A 23,056-nucleotide genomic window follows, 5' to 3' on the forward strand; every position below is an offset into this window, starting at 1 on the left:
AGCTCTGTTCCCAACTAAATCAATTTTAACTCCCGCCAAAAAAATCATAAGAATTAAACAGTGTGACAGAGAAATGCCTACGCCTAAGACCACAGGCGTTATGGCATGCTGTGAATCCAGGACACAGATGTTGGTGACAGATACTCAGGTAATTTGCAGGTGGTGTTTAAGTTCCTATCATGACTCCGAGTTTTGAGACATATGCTCCGTAATGCACCAGAAGGCAGTGTGACAAAGGGGAGCGAATCTCTGTGTTTCAGACTTTAAAAAGCTGGTCAATTCATACTCAAAACAACCGGCCTCCTTCTATGTCAAATTATGGTCGGTAGCAAGTATTTAAGTAAGTCAAAGTTGCACCGTAGGTGCAAGAAGATGTAGTGAGACTCAACTCCATCTCACCACTTCCATGCAGGAGAGGAGCCACTCAGTCATCTTTTCAGTGGTCTGACTCCATTGGCATCGTCCTACTCTGAGCCTGTCCAAAGGCTGGTCCAGGAGCATCCAGAGTTTCTTTGATTGTCTTCAACCTTACATATGATAGGACCTTTAAAGAGGCCATTCTGCAGATTTTATGGAAATGCCAGCCCATTCTAGGGAGCCTTCAAGCCCCCCAGGGAGCCATTGGTGAAAACACCAATTAATCCCACTGCCGGCCCCTCCCCTGACTGAACCAGTTGGACCTCTTCTCAGCTTCTTGCTAGTACAGCCCAAGTAACCACCCTGGCCCGAAGACCATACTGGTCATAACTGCTCTGTTGCTGACCCACACTAAAGCAGCATCTGCTCCAGATAAAATGCCAACATCTGCACGCGCTAGACACATGTCTCACTATTAGCTGATTAGTGTGCAACCTCAAACCTTGGAGAATCCCCAGACTCTTCCTCAGTGCCTGTTATACAGGAAGCTGAATTCAGACTCATCTCAATGGCTCTAAAATGCTCCATGCGGTGATGACAACATTAAAGAGGTGGACATGTTCTCCCCACCTCACACGCCATAACTATTACAGTGATACTGGACTTTACCTGTTTTTACATAATGTTAGTAGCCAACACACTTCTTGTAAAATGGAATTCGAATCTCCACCTTGCCTTCCCCTTTTCTATTCCCCTCTCCCTAAAGGGAGAATGTCTTCTTTGTGGTTGTTGCTACAAAGCAGCAGAAGTACTAGATCTAAAACTTCCAACTATCTTGAAACCTAGGCCTTCAGAGACCATTGTACCATATATTGAGGCATAACAGACACCCTGATTGCATCATGGATTATCTAGTGTTCGGCTTCCCCAGCTAGCCGCTCTGTGGCCAAACGGCATAGGCCAGTCTCTTATGACCCTGTTTTTAGTGGTCCAAGCTTCAATAAATAAGATCAACCCTAATGGGGTTCCTTCTTCACTACCAGATAGCCAGTAGGAGCATACTGAATATTTGCAAAAAAACTGTTCTGTTCCTCCAGCTTTCCCCCTTAGTTCCCTGAATGCTGTTTGCATCGTGGGCAAATAGACACACCCTTTGGGGCATATCTGTGAAATCTTGTCTGCTGCCCCTTCCAAATTAAAGAACACCTTTTCATACATATTTCGCAAGATTGCCTTGAGGTAACACAAAAGAGTGTGTGGGCCCTACCTTGGGCACCAGCGTCCTGATCAGGCATCATGACAGGATGGGTTCCACAGGTTTTTGTTGCCCGTACCACCATCTCTCATGGACATACGTTTTGATGTTCTAGGCGTTTTGAAGAAAATGCTGACTCAACTCTAAAACTTTTAGAGGTTGCTGCATTGCAATCTGCTACTTAGGCTTATGCCTGCCTGTCACTTTCACTAACATCACAGAAAATTCAGAGGGTGCTCGCATTAAAGATAGCCTTTACAGTCCATACAGCACTCAACCCAGAATTTTTGCCCCAGAGAGGATGTGGTGGTAGCATAGTACATCAGCAAGGCCAGGAACAACAATCCTGATCTTGCTCTCCACCTGCTGCACTGGCTGCCAAGCCTCTCTGGCTTCACCTCCCAAGTATATGATCAGCCAGTAGGGAGCAGTATTACATTTTCCCGAATGGCTGGAGAGATATAAAGTCAGTTTAGCGTGTGCTACATATTGTTCAGAGGAGTTATTCCCTGCCCTTCACATATGCGCCCCCTGTAATCCCACTTGTCTTCACTCACAACTCAGCAGATAAAGCTTCCACCTTTCTGCAGCATATTCAGTGACATTTGGCCAAAGGAGCCTTAGAGAGGCTCAGAGAAGTGGAGAAAAGTGGGGGTGGTAGGTCCAGTATTGGTGCCCAAGGAAATTGAAATATTTGCGCATGAGCACCTTCCTCCGGAATGACAAATTTAAGATGCTCACTCGGGCCAAGATTCTTCTGGCCCTGGATCCAGGGAATTTGTTTATGTCCTTGAGCCTGCAGGATGTGTACTTGCACATCTTGCAGTCCTGTAGACGCTACCTTCAGATTATAGTGGAGTTGGGCATTTCCAATTTGCCATTCTACTCTTCAGCCTCATCTCTGCCCCACCGGTGTTTATGAAAGCATGACCGGTGTCATGACCCTCATTCGCATGTCACAGATAACACTAATTCATGGACCACAACCACAGGCTGCAGTCAGTCTCAATCCATCTCTGGGCAACAGTCATGCTTTTTTTATCCCTGGGGTTTTCCATCAGTAAACTAAAACCCATTCTAAAGTCTGCTCAGAGGATTAGCCCCATTGGATTCATGGTTGTCTTCAGGGCCTTCCCATCCCTTGCAACAAGCGCAGGACACTCAGGGGATGATTCTGATGTTTTGGGGCTGAATCCTGTGTTCAGGAGCAGGCTTGCACAACAATTCTCTTACACCCTCCTTGTCGCTTGTGCCCATTGGCACATGTGGGTCTTGCAATAGAGCCTCAACTTTCCGTGGGCATAACACAGAGGCTGCTTGTAAGGGAGCACCTTTATCTTGGCGAAGGCAGTCTGGGACCTTCAATGGTGGCAGGTCGACACCAACCTGCAATGTGTCAGGCTGTTCTTGCTACCCCAACAAGAGTTCACAGTAGTAACCTACACACTGTCTCTGGATTGGGACAGTCACCCGGGAGGACTGGAGATTAGGGGTCTCTGATGCCAAATATAGAAGAAGCCCCTTTTCAACCATCTAGAGCTTTGTGCCATTCGGTTGGCTCTGAGAGCCCTTCAGCAATCCATCAAGTTGAGGCCTGTGCAGATCCTAACATACTACACTAGTAACATGTGCTGCCACATGCTGGACCTGGGAAGTCTTGGACCCTGTGCCAGTAGGTACAAAGTCCAAGACTCCATGCTGGAATGGTCCAGTTGGAATGGTCTTTGACTAGCAGGGGACATCCTGGTAGCCAATCAACTAACTGGATCACTCAACAACAGAGCGGACAAGCTCAGTAGATGTCAGTTTGTGGGCCATTAATGGAGTCTCTGTCCAGAAAGGTGATTCAGGGCACCTTCACCTAGTGGGGCATGCCCTGGATGGACATTTTTGTGACTGTCTAAAACATTCAGTGTCCTGATTACTGCACACTGGAGTTTCTACCAAGAGCAACCAGTGGGACACAGTACTTCTTTATGCCTTTGCATTGCTACCACTCCTACTGTGAGTCCTGAAGGAAATTAGGATGAACCATGCTCAGGTCATCTTGGTAGCTCCTGATTTGGCCAGGAGAGTGTATTATCCAGATTTGCTGAGCATGAGCATTTTTCTCTGATCTGTCTACTTTTTCAGGAGTGTCCCATATACAAGACTGGCATCTGTCCCCAAATCTCTACAACCTACGTCTCCATTTGAGGAGACTGAGCAGTTTTGACGTACCTGCTAAAGTAGTGCATGTAAATCTTATGACTAGACTCCCTTCTGCCACATCTGTCTATTCAGGGCTTTGGGTGAATGTTGTATCTTGGTGTTGGAACCGATGAGCTATAATATCATCAAACAAAAAGGGGGATGGAGAGGAAATAAAACGGTCTAGCACACATCCTCTCCGAACATAGTTACTGTGAACAAAGTTGTGTGCTGTTCGGCAGGTTCACCAACACTTCACTGAAGTGAGTGGGTTTTAAAGGTCATTGAGGGCATCCTTAATATGATGCACTGAGCCTCATGCACCAAAGTGCCATGCTTAATCGGTTGTGCTCCTCGATGGGTGTGCATTACAATATCCATGGGACCACTCTTGGGGGCTCTTTGCTGTAGAGCTCATAATCTTAATGCCTGTTGTTAGCTAGACAATAGGATAGTGCCATTTTCTGAACTCCGGGGGGGATGTGGTAGATTGAGAATGTGCTTAGAGGTAAAATTTGCTATGGGCTAACTGATGCCAAAAGTATTACTTGAGGTTTCCCATGCCACCAATAAAATACAACAGGAACCATTACGGGGAATAATGAGCCAGAAGGTTCTATGTGGCGGTCAACATGTTTCTTGCCTATTATGCCCAGAATGAGTCCGTGGCAATTCTTCAGGTCTGGAAGATTGTACCTTAATGTACTTAGGGTTGGATATATTAGAATTTGTTGCTATAGACCCTTGAATTGAAATGAACACAACTAATTTTGAAAAAGGTGTTCTCACTTTGGAGTATTTATGCCCATGAGACCTGTTGGGAAAAATGTGACCAGCAACATACGTAGGAGGCTGGCCTGGTTTGTAGTGGGTACCAAAGGTACTCACACCTTATACCAGGTCCAGTTATCCCTTATTAGTGAAATGTAGTCATTGTCCAGAAGCCAGGCTGTCTATAGGAAGCTGTAGGTAGAGCAGCCAAGGCTGAACTAGGAGACATGCAAAGCTCTTGCAATACCACCACTGCAGTCACACAGTACTCACACACATGAAAGACAATACTCCGTGTTATGAAAATAAAGGCACTTTATTTTAGTGGCACAATGCCACAAATACTTTGGAGACTATACTCCATTAGAAGATAAGCAAATTACACATTACCTACACTAGTAATTAAAACAGGTAAGTAAATAGAAAATAGTGCAAACAGTGAATCACAATAGGTTGCAATGGGCCTATGGTGAATACAAACCATATACTAAATGTTGGAATGCGAATGTTGGTTTCCCACCTAGGCAAGTGTAGTGTGTAGAGGGGCGCTGGGAGTGTAAGAACACACGAACGGTAAGTAAAATACCCCAACCCAGAGCCCAGGAAAACAGGAGTAAAACACAGCAAGTTTCCTAAAACACTCTTTCTATTTTACCATATGAATTGCTGTATTCCTGGCACACAATGAAAACCCATTGCAAGGTGCAGCTCTTTTATTGGCTCTGGGTACCTTGGGTTCTTGGTGAACTCACAAGCCCTGTATATTCCGCAATCAAAAGGGTCCAGCGAACGTATCAATCCGCCTATTTCAACACTACAATTCACATTGCGCTTAAAACACATTCCAGTGGGCCGATATGAAAGGCTAGGAGATAGTTGCATACATGAGGTTTGGAGCTACCATTTTCGTACCAATGTTTCTATGGCATGAAAGAGGTATATCTTAGTGATAGTGAATGCGAGACTTCTGCGAGCCAGTCGATGGTTTGTAAGCAGCTGTCCTTGCACCGGGTGGGCAACGCTTCCGCAGTTAGGCAGACTAAAGGCTTTATTGTTCCAAAAACATGTGACGGTAACATCTGCATGCAAGACCTATGAACTCCAAGTGGTGAGGTTATCTGCAGAGATTTGGTCCTGATTAAATACAAACTTTTCAAGACACTTTGGTGAACTTGGGACGGATTTTTAATGCGTCCAGTAATACCGGGATGGTACATTTCTTTAAGGCTGTTGTTTCTGGTTTCTTCAGCTGCTTCTCCTCTATATTTGACATAATATCTTCAGTGTTAAAAATGCAGAGTCATATTACTTTAAATTGCCTGTAATGGAATAGCCAATTACTTGGGCTATAATAGGTGGCATCTTGCTGTTGCTGTTTTTTTTTATTTGCAATGGCTGTCCCATTGCAATAAGTAAGACTGAAGGTGCTTCCACCATCACAACTGTGTCGTGAACGCATTATGCAGTATTTCGGAATACCAGTCCTAGAAGAACTGAAGTGTAACTGGTCTCTGTCATTTGGACCGGTTTTGGATTGTGTGCAGCCTTTGGTGCCTTTTCGAATGTGCACTGGAAATTTGTCTTTCTACGTACGCTTACTTTCATTGGACGCTGATCTGTTGATGTTCTAGTTTAGGGCTCATTACCAGACATGCACATTGAGGGGGCATTTGCTATGGGAAGCCATTTATGAGCTGCCCTTTGTGGATCATGCAGCTCTTGCCTCAACATCAGGCACAACACAGAATGCTGCTGCCTCAACTGGAACTCAGGCTTTGGAAAATGAGTGCTGTTTGCTTTTCCTTGGCACCGATTTGATCACATTACCACCTGACGAAGTGGAATATTTCCTTGATTCAGTTGTCCCAGCTGTGATTGGAGGTTTTCAAAATGACACTGACCTTTAAACTTCAGCTTTATTGGAGACACTGAAAATCTTTTAAATTGTCCATTTTCATTTTGTCTAATTTACCTGCTTGAGTATGTTTTGACTTCTCTATTGGCATATGTATAAATGTTCAGGCTGCTTTACCACTTCTGAACCGACAAGGGGAGGGTGTAGTGAAGCCATTTTATTCTGTTAGAAATGATCACATTTGTGGTGATGTTTTTTTTCCTTTATCTTGCTGTCTTTTTGCTTAGGAAAGCATTTACATTTCTTAGTACAACATCCTTTCACTCTGTGCTTTATTAAATTCTGTGACAAGATAGGGTTCCCGGCACAAAGTGGTACACCACTTAGCTAACATTTCACAGAAACATTCATATTTTAGCATGGGAACACTTTTCTCAGGACACTAGCTGTTTTATTATGAAAACATCTCTCTATCCATTGTACGTTAGAGGGAGGTTTCAGCCAGTTGACCACTATTGCATGCTGTCTGACTTCGCTACAGCTGCTTGTTGAGGCTACCGGTTTCCTGGCCTGTATAGGGAAGTTGTCTCAATAGACTTCACTACTGTCATACTCAGGTATGGAGGGCGATGTCTTCCCGGGGGGGTCCTGAACAGCAGATTAGCTTAACCTGCTGTGCTCTAACATAGAACATTAGTGATGTGGGTGGGTTTCACACATATTTTATAGTGACAGTATGGTGGGACTTTTATTGTTTCACTTTTTGGTCACCATTCTGCTTCTAGTATGTTTTGAAATCCTAAATATTGCAGTTCATGCCGTTTTATTTAGGACGCAGCTGATTCAATAAATCTTATTGAATCATTCCCTGCTTTTGTTTGTCTTTGCATGTGTGAGACGAATGTATCTGAGAGAAAAGAATGAGATCTGATCCACCAGGATTTCACTGTGAAGCCACAATGTCATGTGCCCGGTTGCCACAGATCACCCCTGCTAGGTGAGGTGCTGTTGGCTGGCCGGAAACTCAGTTCCCCACAAGTCAGGTGATGCTGCTACCCAAATCAAGCAGCCTCATTGGTACAATGAGAACCAACGCGGCATACCCAACTGAATTTTATTGCTTCTGGTTTAGGGTCACCAGGAATTTAGGTAAACTGGCCTCGGATTGTATGCAGTGACAGCCTGCACGAAATGACCATTAGACAACACTTCCCAGGGTGCACTTGCAACGTCCCTTAAGTGAGAGCAGATTACCTTTTTTGACCATTTGTTTTGACAGTGAGTACTATTTAATGATTACATTGGTGAGAGCCACCACACGTTACATTTTTAATAACATGAGCTATTTTTTTTTTTCCTGAGTTTATGAAGTCATAGTCAATATTACACAGGACTACATTTCTCTTGGTGATTTTGTAACACAGTAGAAGCTAGTTTTACACTTAACCGAGACCCCTTTCAAATCTGGATGATAACTAGCCGCTCTGTACTCAACCTGGCAAGCATGTTGATGGGAAACAGGGGCAAAGAAGGCAATGGTATTTTTCCATTCCACTCTCTACATCCCAGTTCTTATTTTGTGATGATACAGTATTGATTTTGTTTATAATTCTACCATTAAGGGCAAAATAAAGTTAGTTCTAGTTCCACCAAGAGATAGTTTAATTCATTCTCATGCTTTTCATTTTTAACTCATTATTGCGCTCTGCACCCCTCAATTATAGCATATATTCACATAGGGAATTCCTACTGAAAGAGCTTTTCTCCTGCGGGGGTGTTGTAGCCAGCACCATAAACTATGAGTATGGTGTGCTGAGGAACCCTATGATGAAGCTTGCTACCTAAGTGTGTGTGAAGGTTTGTGTCCTAATATTCACTGTAATAGTTCTCCAGTTACAGTTTCAGACCTTCAGCACCTTGATGGTTTTATGATGATAGATGGCTGCCTTCTTAGCCTCTCACTATATTGGCACATTCACGCCTCTTATGCAGACCTCTTCATAATAGAAACATTTACCTGTAGGTCCACAGTTAAAGAAGTAGAAGAGGGAGAACTGCAGTGTTTATTCTTTCACTAGACACATAGGCCCTCATTACAACCCTGGCGGACGGGGGAGAAGTGGCAGTAATACCGCCAACAGGCCGGCGGAAACAAATAGTAAATTATGACTGACGGTTACCGCTATGGTCATCCGCCACTTCTCCACTCCGACTGATGGGCTGGACACTTCGGTCTCCAGCCCGGCGGCCGTCACCAGACCACCGCCGGTATCAGGTCCCTGTATACCGCCATTGATTTCGGGTGGTTTTGAACCGCCATGAAATCAATGACGGTAGGCACTATCAGTGCCAGGGAAATCCTTCCCTGGTACTGATAGTGGTCTCCCCCACCCCCCCTCCCGCCCCCCGAAAGGTGGCAGGACCACCCTCCCCACCCCCACCCCAACATCAGCATCAACATACACACACCCCCCTCCCCACTCCCACCCCCAACATGCACATACACACACCCCTACATGCACAAATACACTACAACAACACATACCCACACACATACAAACAGACATGCACACAGACTGACCCGCACACATTTCTCATACACACAACACACCCCTGCATGCATACACTCACTCACACACCTCCTCTACATACTCACACGCACACAACACATGACACCCCCCACCCACTTCCCCTAACGGACGATCAACTTACCTTGTCCATTGATCCTCCGGGAGGGGACAAGATCCATGGGGGCTGCTCCGCTGCCAGCACCCCGTCATCAGAACACCACCACACCGAATCATGGGATGTGATATGGTGGGTGGTGTTCTGATGACAGGGCGGTGGAGGTGGATCAGCCTCCACTTCCCCGCTGACCACCTGTATGGCTGCTGGCGGCTCTCCGTCCGCAAAAGGACAGAGGGCTGCCAGCAGTCATAATATGCTGTACGGAAAACCGCCTGCACTGGCGATCTTCAGCACGGTGGTACCTCAAAGACCGCTGAGGTCGAAATGAGGGCCATAGACTTTAATGAGGAAAGATGCATAAGTTTTGTGAAGGAACTTCCCGAAGGCCTAGGACTAAACTGTCCCACTTGTATGGTAGGCTGGACTACCAGCATAAGATGTTGGAGGAAAGACGCATAGGTTTTGTAAAGGAACTTTCCGTAGGCCCACGACTGAACTGTCCCACTTGTAGTATAGGCTGGACTATCAGCCTAAGATGTTGGCTTACTTCTCACAGAGACCAGTGAGATCCATGAATGTAGTCTTCACACCACAAGTACTAGAGCATGCATCCTGGACAATGTACAGAGCCCTGAATATTTTGCTACAGAATTTAATGGATATTGTACTTGGCTTTCATTGCAGGGTCGCATTCAAACTGTATGCCTTCAATCTTTCTATTTTTGCCGACATTCTTGGCTTTAGGACTTTATGCACTTTATTGCTGCTAACAAATGCTAAAGTGCTTGTGGTCCCTCCCCAAAACATGGAACAATTGGCTTACAACTGATGGCCATATTTAATTTACTTATAAGTCCTTAGTTAAGTGTTATATCATATATCCAGGGCCTGTAAAATAAACACTTCTTGTGGGCTTGTAGCACTTATTGTGCTACCAACTTAAGTAGTCCCTGAAAACATGTCCCAGACCCCATATTGCGGCCTGCATGTAGTTTTAAACTGCCAATTCAACTTGGCAGTATAACCCTCTCCATAAAGAAGGGTGCATTGCAACTAAACAGTTGGACCTGTACTTTAAAGTGTTATGTGACGTGATAGTAAACCATTCCTAACTTCGATTTTACTATTGTGAGGCCTACCTCTCCCATAGTACAGCTATATGTTGCCTTATTACATTTAATAAGTGCTAACGTTTGATTTGGAACAGGTAAATAATGTGTGTTTGGTGTCTGGGAAACTGTGTTTAAATATCCTCTCTAATGGTAAAGTTAGATTTTAAGTTATTATTTTGAAAATACCACTTTTAAAAAGTTGTGATTTTCCTATCCAAATTATTTGATCGATATAGTTGAAAATCGGTTTTGGTTTATTCCTCCCAGACAGCCACACAATAAAGGGATTAGATGTGCCTGGATGGCCATCATTGGCAGCATGGGGGGTGCGGAGCTGAGCACAGCCCACTTGCTACTGAACAGGCTGAGCTCTGCCTTTACACAAAGGACTTGTCTCCTCTGCATTGTTCATACAGACAGCCAGGAGCTAGGGCAGGGAAAGCAGGAAAGTTCAAGCACTTCAAAGGACATTCTCTAGAAACTTTTACTTCGTAGGAGGCAGTAGGTGTAAAAATAGAACCTTCAGTCCCACACTTTAGTTCACTTTCTGGACCTGGGGAAGGACTCTCAAAGGACTGCCTGCTGCTGTGTACTTCAGAGAACTGCTTTGTTGCACCTGAAAGTAGTGCTTCACTGCCTGAAGCCTGTCCTGAACCACCAAGGGCCTGTCCTGCTGGTTGAGCAATGTTCTCCTTCTGAACCCTTTTCTACCAGAGTGGCTCCAAGGGCTATTTGGCTGGCTTTCTGATCAGAGCTTCATGGACAGAGAAAGATCCATCCATCTTGAACCGACACCTGGACCCTGCATGATTGAGTCCTAATCTACCAAGTGGTTCCCCTCCGGTCCTGGATTCTTGGTGGTGGTGCTAAAGGTGCCCTGATAACCAAAATCAAAAGTTTGGGACATTTTAATGGGAGCAATCTGCATGTCTGTCCGTCAAAGGTTCATCAGTCAGACTTAGTTATCGGTAGCTCCTGCTATGTTCTTCTCCGTAGCAACAAATCCTGTTCAGCAGTCCTTCATTTAGACAGTATCTGGCCTTATGGAACTCTCTTGAGCTAGAGCCTCGTCTCACTGAAGATTTTTAACTTCCAAAAAAGTGATTAAGCCCAAAAGAAGCAATTTTCACCACTTCGCCATCCAGTGTCTCCCCCATGACAATGCTCCCACCTCATACACTGCCTGCAGCTTTGCCCTGCTGAACTTTAGCTTTTTTTTCTCCAAAATTTCCTTTAAGTCTGAAGACTGACCAGGCCTAGTCCATTTGTATCCGACACGCACTCCATTGCGGTTAGCCATAGTTTTCGACTTTCATTAGTGGTCTCATGCAACTAGATGTCCACAGTTGGTACTTCGCTCTTTTAGGCGCTAGTGTTCACCTTTAACAATTCATAACTATGGTTCTACTAATTTGACTTTTGTTGTTTTGATGTCAAATAATCTATTTACATTTACTTTATTTTTTAAATTTGTCTCTGATTTTTCTTGTGTTGTGATTTCAGTTTATTACTGTTTTTGTGCTGCATAAACACATTACACGTTGCCTTTAAGTTAAGCCTGACTGCTTTAGTGCCAAGTTACCAGAGTGTTAGGCACAGGCTAATTTAGTGACTTGTAGTTCACCTTGACAGAAATTTCATCTGTTGCTTGAGCAAGGCTCCCACCCTACTCAACTAACAACAAAATGTCTCTCAAGGTGCCACTGCAAGAAGCTAATTGTGAAGGGCCTCAGCCATGTACTTATTGTCTACTGGCATAAAAGTGAGAAAACATACACATGCAAAACAACACAACACTTCGCAAAATATTTTAATGCCAAAATATGGTATAGGAAGCCTGACAATGTAATGATATTGACTATAATCGTCGCCACTAAGATCATGGTCTGAACTTGCCTCTGATTTTTCTCTTCTGGGCACAAACAGAATCACACTATACTGCCCTTTCCTAACAGATGTATATAACCCATATTCGACATAGCATAGCTTCCTTCACATACTCCCCAATAGTTTAGTGCAACTTGTGTCCCAGACCTACTTCCTTCCAACAGAGCTTCAGTTACCTTGTGCAGGGCTTTCTCTTCACCAATGCTTGCATGTCTTTTTGGCCAAGCCGTATCCTGAAAATGCCTTGTGCAGCATGTGTCATCGTTTGGACCTATACTGTGTATTTTTCATATTCTTTATTGTATTAAACAATCATCTTTTTGTTAATTTTAGAGGTTTTATTGGACCAACACTTGGTGGATTCCTGAATGATAAATTTAACTTTGAATGGGCTTCAGCAATGCAAGGAGCCGCTTCGTTGGCAGTTGTGAGTACATATTTATTTTCTGGGGAACTGCAACTGGGCGATTTTGCCTTGATTCCTATTTATTGAAAATGTAAACAATGAATGTTTAATTCGGGCTAGCTTTCTCAAACGAATAACGTACTAAGGACTCACTAAGTACGTACATGGAATATTTTACAATAAAATGTATGGTGGCAGCAATCTAAGTAATCCACAGAGACCCTACTGTGAAGTGATAAAAACGCAGAAAAATACAGAGGACAAAAGGTCAGCTTGTACAATGAAAGCCCGAAAAGATAAGCAGAAGAATAGAATAAAATATAACAAGATGCTTTCTGTGTCCCATACACTGACAATGAAATGATTCTTCCACCTCTACGCCATTTTTGTGGTATGTGGTACTAACAAAGAACTCATTGGGGAAACTTACTGAAATATTTGAAAAATTCTAAGAATAATCATTATGAGAGGTTGACGAGTGTGATTATTTCATTGCACTCTCAAAATCAGAAACATTTAATCAAATTAAAGAGAGGACAGTTGTCTGCATGGCTCGCATATGCTATACTATCGTACACTGTCAGTTATTCTGGCTTTCACCGTGTTCCCACCCTGTTAAATTGAACAATCATGTGTATCATCAGTAAGTGCTTAATCTTTTTTCTTTTCTATTTCTGCTCTAAATTATACTTATTGTGAATGAGATTGGCTGCTGGCCCATCAACCCAGGTCATACAGTGAGAAGTCCTGTTAGCAGTGTATTAATTTTGCATAGGCACAATATGTTTGACCTGTGTCACTGTGAGGCTGTTTGCCACTGGCTGTCCATATCCCAAAAGCGTAGTCTCTTACCTTTTTCATGAATGAAAGCTCCATTTGTGTGGCTTACCGATAATGGGTTAATTTGAGGATACATCCGAGCATGGGTACAAGCTGTGCATGCTGGCAGTCCTTCAGCAGTTTGCTGTTGTAGTCCATGGTAGACATTCTTGTGTGCACATACTACTTCCTAAGGTCTTTTCCCTGAAACCTATTTTAGCTAGTGGATGGGAGAAAAGCTATCAACATAGTCCCTTTGTCACACTAGATTTCTTCCCACTTCAATGAGATTCACTTATCCCCTGATTCCTATATGGACATTAGTGTCTGAGTAATGAGAACAAATGGAGAGGGCTATAACGCCTGCAATCAACAAAAATCATTGTGTGGGAAGAGAAGGGACATCAATAAAATAATAACTAGCACAACACCATGCTACAGACAGACCCTCAAGGATTTTACGAGATGCAAAAAAAAAAAAAACAATTGGGACTTTTGTACAAATCCAGTGATTTTTGCATAATCTTCATCTGTCAAGATGGGCCAGTTAACCCCTTCTCTGCCAGGCCTTTTCCTCCTCCTGTACCCAGCCTTTTTTGGCTATTTGGGGTAGTTCGTGCCTAGGCCCTCATAACTTTTTGGTCACACAAGCTGTACACGCCAAATTTGCGTCCTTTTTTTCCAACATCCTATGGATTCTAAATTTACCCAGAGTTTGTGGGTTCCACTGGAGAAGACCAAGAAATAAACAAAATACAGCTAAAATGTGTTTTTTCAGAAAAATGGGAAAACAGGGCGGCAGAAGAATGCGTGTGTTTTTTTCCCCTGTAAATGGCAGCAACAAGCAGTGCTGAAATCACCATCTTCCCAGTTTTCAGGACTTGAACCAGAAAGGCACATTTTTCAACACAATTTTGGCATTTTAATGGGACATACCCCATTTTTACTATATCTGATAGAGACTTCTAGTTGCAGATTCCTTACCTTTGAATATCCCCAGGCGTCAGGCTGGATTCGGAGGTTTTTCTTTGAGCAGTTACCTTTGCACGCCGTCAGGTGGTGTTGGTCGACTCTGTGAGCGTCGCTGATGTCATGTTCACCGTGATGACATCGCAGTCGTATACAGGCGCCATCCCGGTGTGCTGACTTCAGTTCTTTTCTTTCCGCGCCAGCCTACGCGCAGATCCGGAGAAGAGCTACCTCAGTCATTTTTTGACTATGTCGACACTTTTGTCGAAGTTTTGCTGAGTTTGTGGATGCGTCGAAGGATGTCCCGCAAGACCCTGTTCAAACCCTGTGACTGCTGTCACCGAACTATGTCGGTGACGTCTCCACACCTCGTGTGTCTTTGGTGCCTGGAGCGTGATCACTACCCGAAGTCGTGCTCTGAGTGACTGGCCATGAAACCAAAAGCTTTGAGGGAGTGGTCCCTGAAGCTCATAGCTTCCCGACACTCGACTCCGAGACACTCCCGGTCTTGTTCAGATCGGCCATGGAGTCATGACCACTCCTCGTCCTCAAAGTCATCGGGACATTCAGGTCACAAGAAGAAGAAGTCGAAGAAGGATAAGCGTTCTTTGACTTCTCCCAGTCACTCGGACGACGTGACGTGGGAAGAGCGTTGACTCTCTAGGCCTCTGTCATCGCAGCCTTCATCTGGGTCGGCTTCGTGCTTCCCCAACATCCCGGGAGCCGGAGCCACCCCTGCTCAGCTTAAAGAATTTTATGAGGGAATGCGCCTCATTTTTGGGCAGTACGACCCACCTTAGGGGCCCTCTGGCACAGGTGAGTCAGTGAGGGCCCCCTCTACTTCAAAGTCGCTGGCTTCAGCCATGGCTCCAGAGTGTCCCTCCGGATCCAATTGCAGATCCATCCCAATGCTGGTCGTGCCACAGTGACTTTCCCCGGCGTCGGGTCAGACGTCGACGCTCCCGATGTCCGTTGGGCCCACAACCGACGTCAATCCCATTCTCATACCCGACGATCCTGATCCGCAACGACATCGATCAACACCAATTCCATTCTCTATGGGCTTTCCTGGGCCCAGACCCTTATTCTTGTTGGTATGGATACGGGGAGAGTATGGAGGGGATGCTGGACCCTTTAGAATACCAGCTTGGCTCCCATATGGACTGAGTGCAGGATTTGGGTGATCCTAGTAGTCTAGACACCTCCCCTGGTGTCCTTCCATGGTGGTGAGAAGGACGGCTGAGGTCCTGGACCTCAAGCTACCTTCTGTAGAGGTTAGGCCTAATGTCCTAACCGACGTGCTTCAGCTGGGGTCTTTCTCTTCCAAACTCCTTCTTCCCTTTAATGAAGCACTGACCGAGGTCCTTTTGGGTACTTGGTCCAGACCCAGCACAGGGGCTCCTGTGAATAGGACAATTGCCCGCTGCCATCGGACTGCGCCGTCAGACCCGAAATTCCTCACCAAACACCCCATGAGAGCCTTGTCATCCAGGCTTCTTCTTTATCTGGCCCATTCCCTGCCGCACCCCCATATTGGGAATCAAAAAGACTGGACAGCTTGGGGAAGAAGTTGTTTTCTTCCAACAGTTTAGTGCTACGGTCTGTGAACACCGCATGCCTTTTGGGCCGCTATTCCCATACTCTCTGGGATATGGTCGCGCAAGTTCTGCCTAGAGTTCCGGAGGAGGCCTGGACTATCTTTCCCAAGCCGTAACAGATGGGAAGGATGCAGCGAAGTTCATGATTTGTTGTGGACTGGATACGACCGACTCTTTGGGCAGAGCAGTTGCATCGACGGCGGCATTGAGACGCCACGGCTTCCTGAGATTATCTGGCTTTTCAGATGATGTCCAGCAATCTTTGATGGACATGCCCTTTGATGGCACACATCTCTTTGGAGACAAGGCGGACTTGGCGCTTGAGCGCTTTAAGGATTCCCAAGCCACGGCCAAGTCCCTTGGCTTTGCTCCCGTTTCTAGACCCCAGCAGTCCCCCATTAGCCCATTTCGTGGCTACGGAAGGGGCACACAACTGCGTCCTTTCCCTCCTGGCTATCGACCCACGTATGCTGTACAGCCCCTGTGCGGACGCAGGATCCCACACCCCCAGGGATCCGGGAGCCAGCGGGTCATTCAATCCACCCCACCCCCTCCTCAGACTCCAAACCTTCCTATTCCGTGGGTACACAAGGAACCAGTTGGCAGCAGGATTCGCCATCACCTGCCCCAATGGCAATCCATCACCTCAGGCAGATGGGCCCTCCAAATTGTCCGAAGGGGCTACTCCCTCCCCTTCGAGACACCTCCTCCAGCCATGCCACCTTCATACAATCGAATATCGGAGGATCATATGGTGCTTCTCCGCGAGTACGTCCAAGCCCTTTTGGCCAAAGAGGCTATAGGAAGGGTTTTGTTGCCAGAATTAGGTCATGGTTGCTTTTCCTGCTATCTTCTGGTGCCGAAAAAGGACAAAGGTCTTCGGCCTATATTAGATCTTCGGTCCCTCAATCTCTTCCTCAAAGAGGAGAAGTTCAAAATGTTGACATTGGCTCGGGTCCTATCTGCCCTGAATCCCGGAGACTGGATGGTACCGTTGGACTAGCAAGACGCACACTTCCACATTCCCGTCTTGCCGGCCCACAGACGTTACCTACGATTCGTGGTAGGTCACAAGCACTTTGTTTACTGTGCTCCCCTTTGGCCTTACCAGTGCCAGCGGGTGTTCACGAAAGTGATGGTAGTGGTGGCAGCTCATCTGCACAGGTTAGGGGTCCCAGTCTTCCCCTACCTTGACGATTGGCTGTTGAACGCAAATTCGCCCCAGACAGTTGTCTCCCACCTACAGACTACAGCGAACCTTTTGCATTGCTGGGGTTCACTATAAACAGGGGAAAGTCACACCTGACTCCTTCTCAGACCCTCCCTTTTATCGGAGCTGTTCTGGATACAGTGCAGTTTCCAGCATTTCCTCCCGAAAAGCGAGTTTAGGATATTCGGGCTATGTTACCGATGTTTTAGCCTCTGTCCTGGATTTCGGTGAGAATGACTCTGAGGCTGCTGGGCCTCATGGCCTCCTCCATCCTGCTGGTTCAAAATGTCAGATGGCATATGCAGGCTCTGCAGTGGGACCTGAAGTTCCAGTGGGCGCAGCATCAGGGGAATCTCTCCGTCAAGGTCCAGACCTCGGAAGGAACTGCGAGAGACCTGCAGTGGTGGTTAACGAATCAGGATTGGGTCAAGGGCAGATCCCTCTCCTTTCCCCAACCAGATCTTTCAGTCATGACAGATGCGTCACTCCTGGGATGGTACCGCCACATGGAAGAGGCGGAGATCAGAGGCTGGTCTCCAGCTGAAACCGGGCTCCATATCAATCATCTTATTCGACTAGCATTGAAAGCACTCCTTCCCTCTCCCAAGGAGAAAGCAATGCAGGTGTTCACAGACAACACCACCGCCATATGGTATTGCAACAAACAAGGCGGAGTTGGGTTGTAGACCCTTTGTCAAGAGGGTGTTCGCCTCTGGACTTGGCTGGAACATCAGGACATTTCCCTGATGGTTCAACACCTGGCGGGCTCCTTGAATGCCAGAGCAGACGTACTCAGCCAACGACGCATGGTTGATAACGAATTGCGTCTCCATCCGGGGGTGGCGCAAGGTCTCTTCCTTCAGTAGGGAGACCCTTGTTTAGACTTGTTCGCCTTCGCAGAGGACGAGCAATGTCAGCTGTTTTGCACGTTGTGGAATTCAGGCATTCGGTACGCCTTTCCGTCTATATCGCTTCTGCCCAGAGTTCTGAAAAAGATCAGGCAAGACCTGGCCCAAGTAATACTGGTGGCTTCGGACTGGGCATGAAGAATCTGGTATCCCAAGATGTTGACCATGGCCATAGGTCCTCCGATCAGACTGCCTCTTTGGGAGGACCTTGTGTCGCAGCAGCCGGGGAAAGTCCTCCACCCGAACCTGTCAATTCTGAGGCTTTATGTGTGGGGATTGAGCGGCGACAGTTGACGCCTTTTGACTTGCCACCTGAAGTCTGTGACTTTATCTTGGCAGCCAGGCGTCCCTCAACCAAAACTGTATACGCCTATTGTTGGAAGAAATTTGTGGCATGGTGCATCAACAAATCTGTCGATCCTCTATCTGCTTCTCTTTCTCAAGTCATTCTCGTTATTCTTTCCTTTGCCCAGCAGGGTTCCATCTTGGGCACTCTTAAGGGATATCTTTCAACTATCTCTGCTTTCTTGAGGTTACCAGATCAACCTTCCTTATTTAAATCTCCTATAGTTGGGAGGTTTCTTAAAGGCCTCACACATCTCTTTCCTCCTATCCCTTTCATCATGCCCCAATAGATCTTAAACTCGTATTGACATAGCTTATGTGTATCCAGTTTGAGCCGCTTCACAACTGCCCTTTGCGGCTCTTAACTATAAAAACTGTCTTTTTAGTTGCCATTACTTCTGCCCGCAGAGTAAGTGTGTTCCAGGCTCTATCATCGAAGTCACCTTTCCTGGCCATCCATCCTGACAAAGTGGTACTTAGCACAAGGACTTCTTTTCTACCTAAAGTAGTGACACCCTTCCATGTTGGACAGTCCATCACTTTACACACCTTTTATGCACCCCCACATCCCTCTCATGAAGAGGAGAGACTCTACTGTCTGGACCCAAATAGAGCGTTGGCGTTCTATCTTGATCATACCAAAGACTTCTGGGTGGACGATCAACTCTTTGTGGGATATGTGGGCACAAAGAAGGGGAAGGCGTGCAGAAGAGGACCATTTCACAATGGGTAGTCTTATGCATCAAAATGTGCTATGCTCTGGCTAAAAAGCAACCTCCCGAAGGGTTGCGAGCTCACTCCAACAGAGCTACTGCTGCTACCACAGCGCTAGCAGGGGCATTCCAGTCCTGGACATCTGTCAGGCAGCAACATGGGCATCTCTGCACACTTTTACCAAACACTACTGCCTAGACAATCGGGTCTGAAGGGACCGCTACTTTGGCCGTTCAGTCCTGCAGGAGTTCTTGAAGTGATCTTGGTTCACAGCCCACCACCGGGGATGGTATTGCTCGGGTATCTATTCAAAGGTAAGAAATCTGCAACTCGAAGTCTCTATCGGATGTAAAAGTTTCTTACCTTTGGTAACGATATATCTGGTAGAGACATATTCCAGTTGCAGATTTCTTACCGACCCGCCTATCCACCCCGCACTGCGAACTGATTTCTAGGGACAGGAACTTCCCTTCAAGGGCCCTAGTTCTGGCGCACCACTTTGTGTTCTTCATGGCTCCACGCTACTGGCATGGAAAGTCATGAAAAGAAACTGACGTCAGGGCGCCAGGGTGGCGCCTATATATGACTGCGATGTCATCACGGCGAACACAATGCTAGCGATGCCCGCGGAGTTGACCGACGCCACCCGACGGCATGCAGAGGTACTGCTCAAAGTAAAATCTCCGGCTCCAGTCTGACGCCTGAGAAAATTCAAAGGTAAGGAATCTGAAACTAGAATATGTCTCTACCAGATATATCGTTACTGAAGGTAAGTAACATGTACTTTGTGTGCTTTCAGCCTCCTTCCAGTTAGTGACAGAAATGGGTGTGAAACCAATGGTGGATCCTGGACAGCTAAACATCTCTGAAATGTAGATACAATTCTGACTTCAGCAAGGGGTCATTTAGGTAGATCCTTCAAGGTTCTCCTACAGAAAATAACAGCTGAAATAAAAAAAAAATGAAATTGAGCTGACATTTCTGCCGACATTTTCTTCTGTAACTCTTTTGTGATATGGCAGATTTGTTTAATTTTTTCAAGCAATATACCGTAACATTTGCTGGAGTCTTCTGATTGCGGGGATATATAGGTCTTGTAGCTTCATCAAGAACCCTAGGTGCCCAGAGCCAATAAATGAGCTGCACCTTTCAATGGGTTTTCCTTGTATCCTGGGTATATAGCAATTCATTTGGTAAAATATAAAGAGTGAAAAATAGGTATCAAGGAAACCTTTGTATTTCCAAAATGCGCACAAGACAAGGTGTTGGGAAGCAGTGGTTATTTGTACTTCTCCGAATTCAGGGCCCCCCATACTAGCAGGTGAATTACAGGGCATTTCTCAAATACACTTCTTTCTTACACACTACTTTACATTTGGATGGACAAAATGTAGAGTAAGACAAGGGGCAATAACATTTGTTATTCTATTTTGTGTTCCCCCAAGACTCTCCCGATAAACATGGCACCTCACTTATGTGGGTGTGCCTAATACCTGCGAGAGGAAACTCCCCAAAAAGAAATATGGACACATCACATTTTTACATTGAAATCTGACGTGTTTTTGGAAAGTGCTTAGATGTGGATTTTGGTCTCTAGCTCAGCCGGCACCTATCGAAACCTAGCAAACCTGAACATTTCTGAAAACTAGAAACCTAGGGAAACCCAGGATGTGGTAATTTGTGGTGCTCTCACCAGGTTCTGTTAGCCAGAATCCTTTGCAAACCTCAAAATGTGGCAAAAAAACACTTTTTCCTCACATTTCGGCGCTGCAAAGTTGTGGAATCTGAGGGGAGCCACAAACTTCCTTCTACCCAGCACTCCCCCACATCTCCCGTTAAAATGGTACCTCACATGTGTGGGTAGGCCTAGTGCCCGCAACAGGTAATGCCCCATAACACTACGTGGACACATCAAAATTATCAATTACAAAACTACCTGTTTTTGCTGGGGGGGCACCTACGTTTTTGGTCCTGGGCTCAGCAGCCATCTAGGTAAACCTACCAAACCCACACATTTCTGAAAACTAGACACCTGAGGGAGTCAAGGGAGGTGTGACTTGCATGGATCCCCCAGTGTTTTCTTACCCAGAATCCTCAGCAAACTTCAAATTTAGCTAAAAAAATCACAATTTCCCCACATTTCTATGTGGGATCACCACACTGGCACACATTTCCTACCACTCAACGTTCCCCTTAGTCTCCTGATAAAAATGATACCCCACTTGTGTAGGTTTGCCAAGTGCCTGTGACAGGGAAGAGCCAAAAACTTGACCAAAATGAGGGGGAACCAAAGCGGGTCCAGAAGGGTTTTTTGGAAAAAAAAACATTCTTAGGCTTACAAGTGGGGCAGAATTTATATTGGTGTAGATGCGACCATGCTGGGTGATAGGAATGTTGTGGATTCCTGCAGATTCCGGAAGGTTCCATAACAAAAATAATGGGAAAAGTTGTGATTTCAAGCTAAGTTGGAGGTTTGCGGGGCATTTTGGTTAAGAAAATTGTGCAGAGTACATGTGGACTCACCCAGATGTTTAGTTTCCAGATGTGTTTAGGTCTCGTAGATTTTTCTAGATGGCAGCACCACTAAGTCCAAAAGGTGCAGCCCTCACCATTTAAAGTGGGACGATTTTGAGAATTAGCCAAGCTCTCATGGCCCAAATGTAAAGTCAAAACCCCAAATAATCAAATGTCCTCTTGCTTGCCATTAAGATATTTTAGTGTGTGTGTGGGGGGGAGCTAAAAGACTGTTACCTCTTCAATTGGCAGAACAACTGTGCCCCCGTTTATTTGTGGGGGGGGGATTTGGTCATACCGCCACCCTCTTTTAAACAAACAAATAAAATCTTCCCTGGTATCTAGTGGGCTTTTTGCCCCCCTTGGGGGCAGATGGACCTTATAAAAATAGGCCCATCTACCCCCAAGGGAGGCAGAAATGGCAAACAGTAATGTGCCCACATGGGGAGCGACCCTTTCCCAAGGGGCTGCCCCACAAATAAAACACACACACCAATCCCTGGTGCCTAAGTGGTTTCTGCCCCCCTTCTGGGCAGATGGGCCTAATAAGAATAGGTCGATCTGCCCCCAAGGGGGGGCAGAAATGGCGAAAAATGATTTGCCCCCATGAGGAATGGCCCTTGCCCAAGGGGCTGCTCCTTTTCCATTAAATAGGTGGTTTCTGCCCCCTTTAGGGGCACGATGGCCTAATAAAAGTTGGCTGATGAAAAGGCCTTAACAAAATGCTCCCCAAGGGGAGCGACCCTTGCCTAAGGGGTTGCTCCCCTTTTGTGAAATTGGTGCTAAAAAGAAAATTCCTGGTGTCTAGTGGTTTCTCCCCCCTTTGGGGGCATATTGGCCTTACAAAAATAGGCTGATCTGCTCCCGAGGGGGGCAGAAATGGCTTTAAAATGGCTTGCCCCCCAGGGGAGCGACCCTTGCTCCCTACTTGTATAATGTTTTTTTTTTTTATTAATATTTTTTTTTATTTATCCCTGGTGCCTAACGGCTTCTGTCCCACTTGGGGGGCAGAAATGGCCTTATAAAAAAAAAATGCCTCCCCAGGGCCTAAGGGGCCACTTCCCTCATGTCACTTTCAACAAAAAAAAACTCCCTGGTCTAGTGGGACCAGGTCATCCACGGCACTGAGGGACTTAAAGGAGGCTTACTTTATTGCTGCTGCATGACGTCTTGAATATGCAGCACCCTCGTCCTGTAAACACAGAGCTATAATCAAATGTTTGCAGGAGACCAGTAATAAGGAGGTATGGTAATGCCCTGCCCACTTTTGGCAGTCTCCTGGTCCCTTCCTCCTTGGCACTTATCCTTTGTTCACCCCTGGCACAGGCAGCAATCCTAAATGATAACTTTCTCTCCAGCCTCCTGCCCCTCCACTTTCTCTTCTCCCCACTATTCCTCCTCCTTCTCTCCCCTCACTACTGACACCCGCTTTCTGCATCAGTGCCCACTACACAGCTT

At 45.9% G+C, this 23,056-nt stretch overlaps 1 protein-coding gene across 4 annotated transcripts in view; it reads left to right on the forward strand.

The window, feature by feature from the left end:
* The window catches only part of SLC18B1 (solute carrier family 18 member B1), a 615,369-nt gene that overhangs the window by 433,654 nt on the left and 158,659 nt on the right, over nt 1-23,056 (forward strand). For all 4 annotated transcript variants that reach the window (XM_069235175.1, XM_069235174.1, XM_069235177.1 and 1 more), the window contains one exon: nt 12,449-12,542. In XM_069235175.1, coding sequence (XP_069091276.1) covers nt 12,449-12,542 — 94 coding nt within the window. The remainder of the gene's footprint in view (nt 1-12,448; nt 12,543-23,056) is intronic.

The sequence above is a fragment of the Pleurodeles waltl genome, chromosome 5 (genome assembly GCF_031143425.1).
Source record: "Pleurodeles waltl isolate 20211129_DDA chromosome 5, aPleWal1.hap1.20221129, whole genome shotgun sequence".
NCBI lineage: Eukaryota > Metazoa > Chordata > Amphibia > Caudata > Salamandridae > Pleurodeles > Pleurodeles waltl.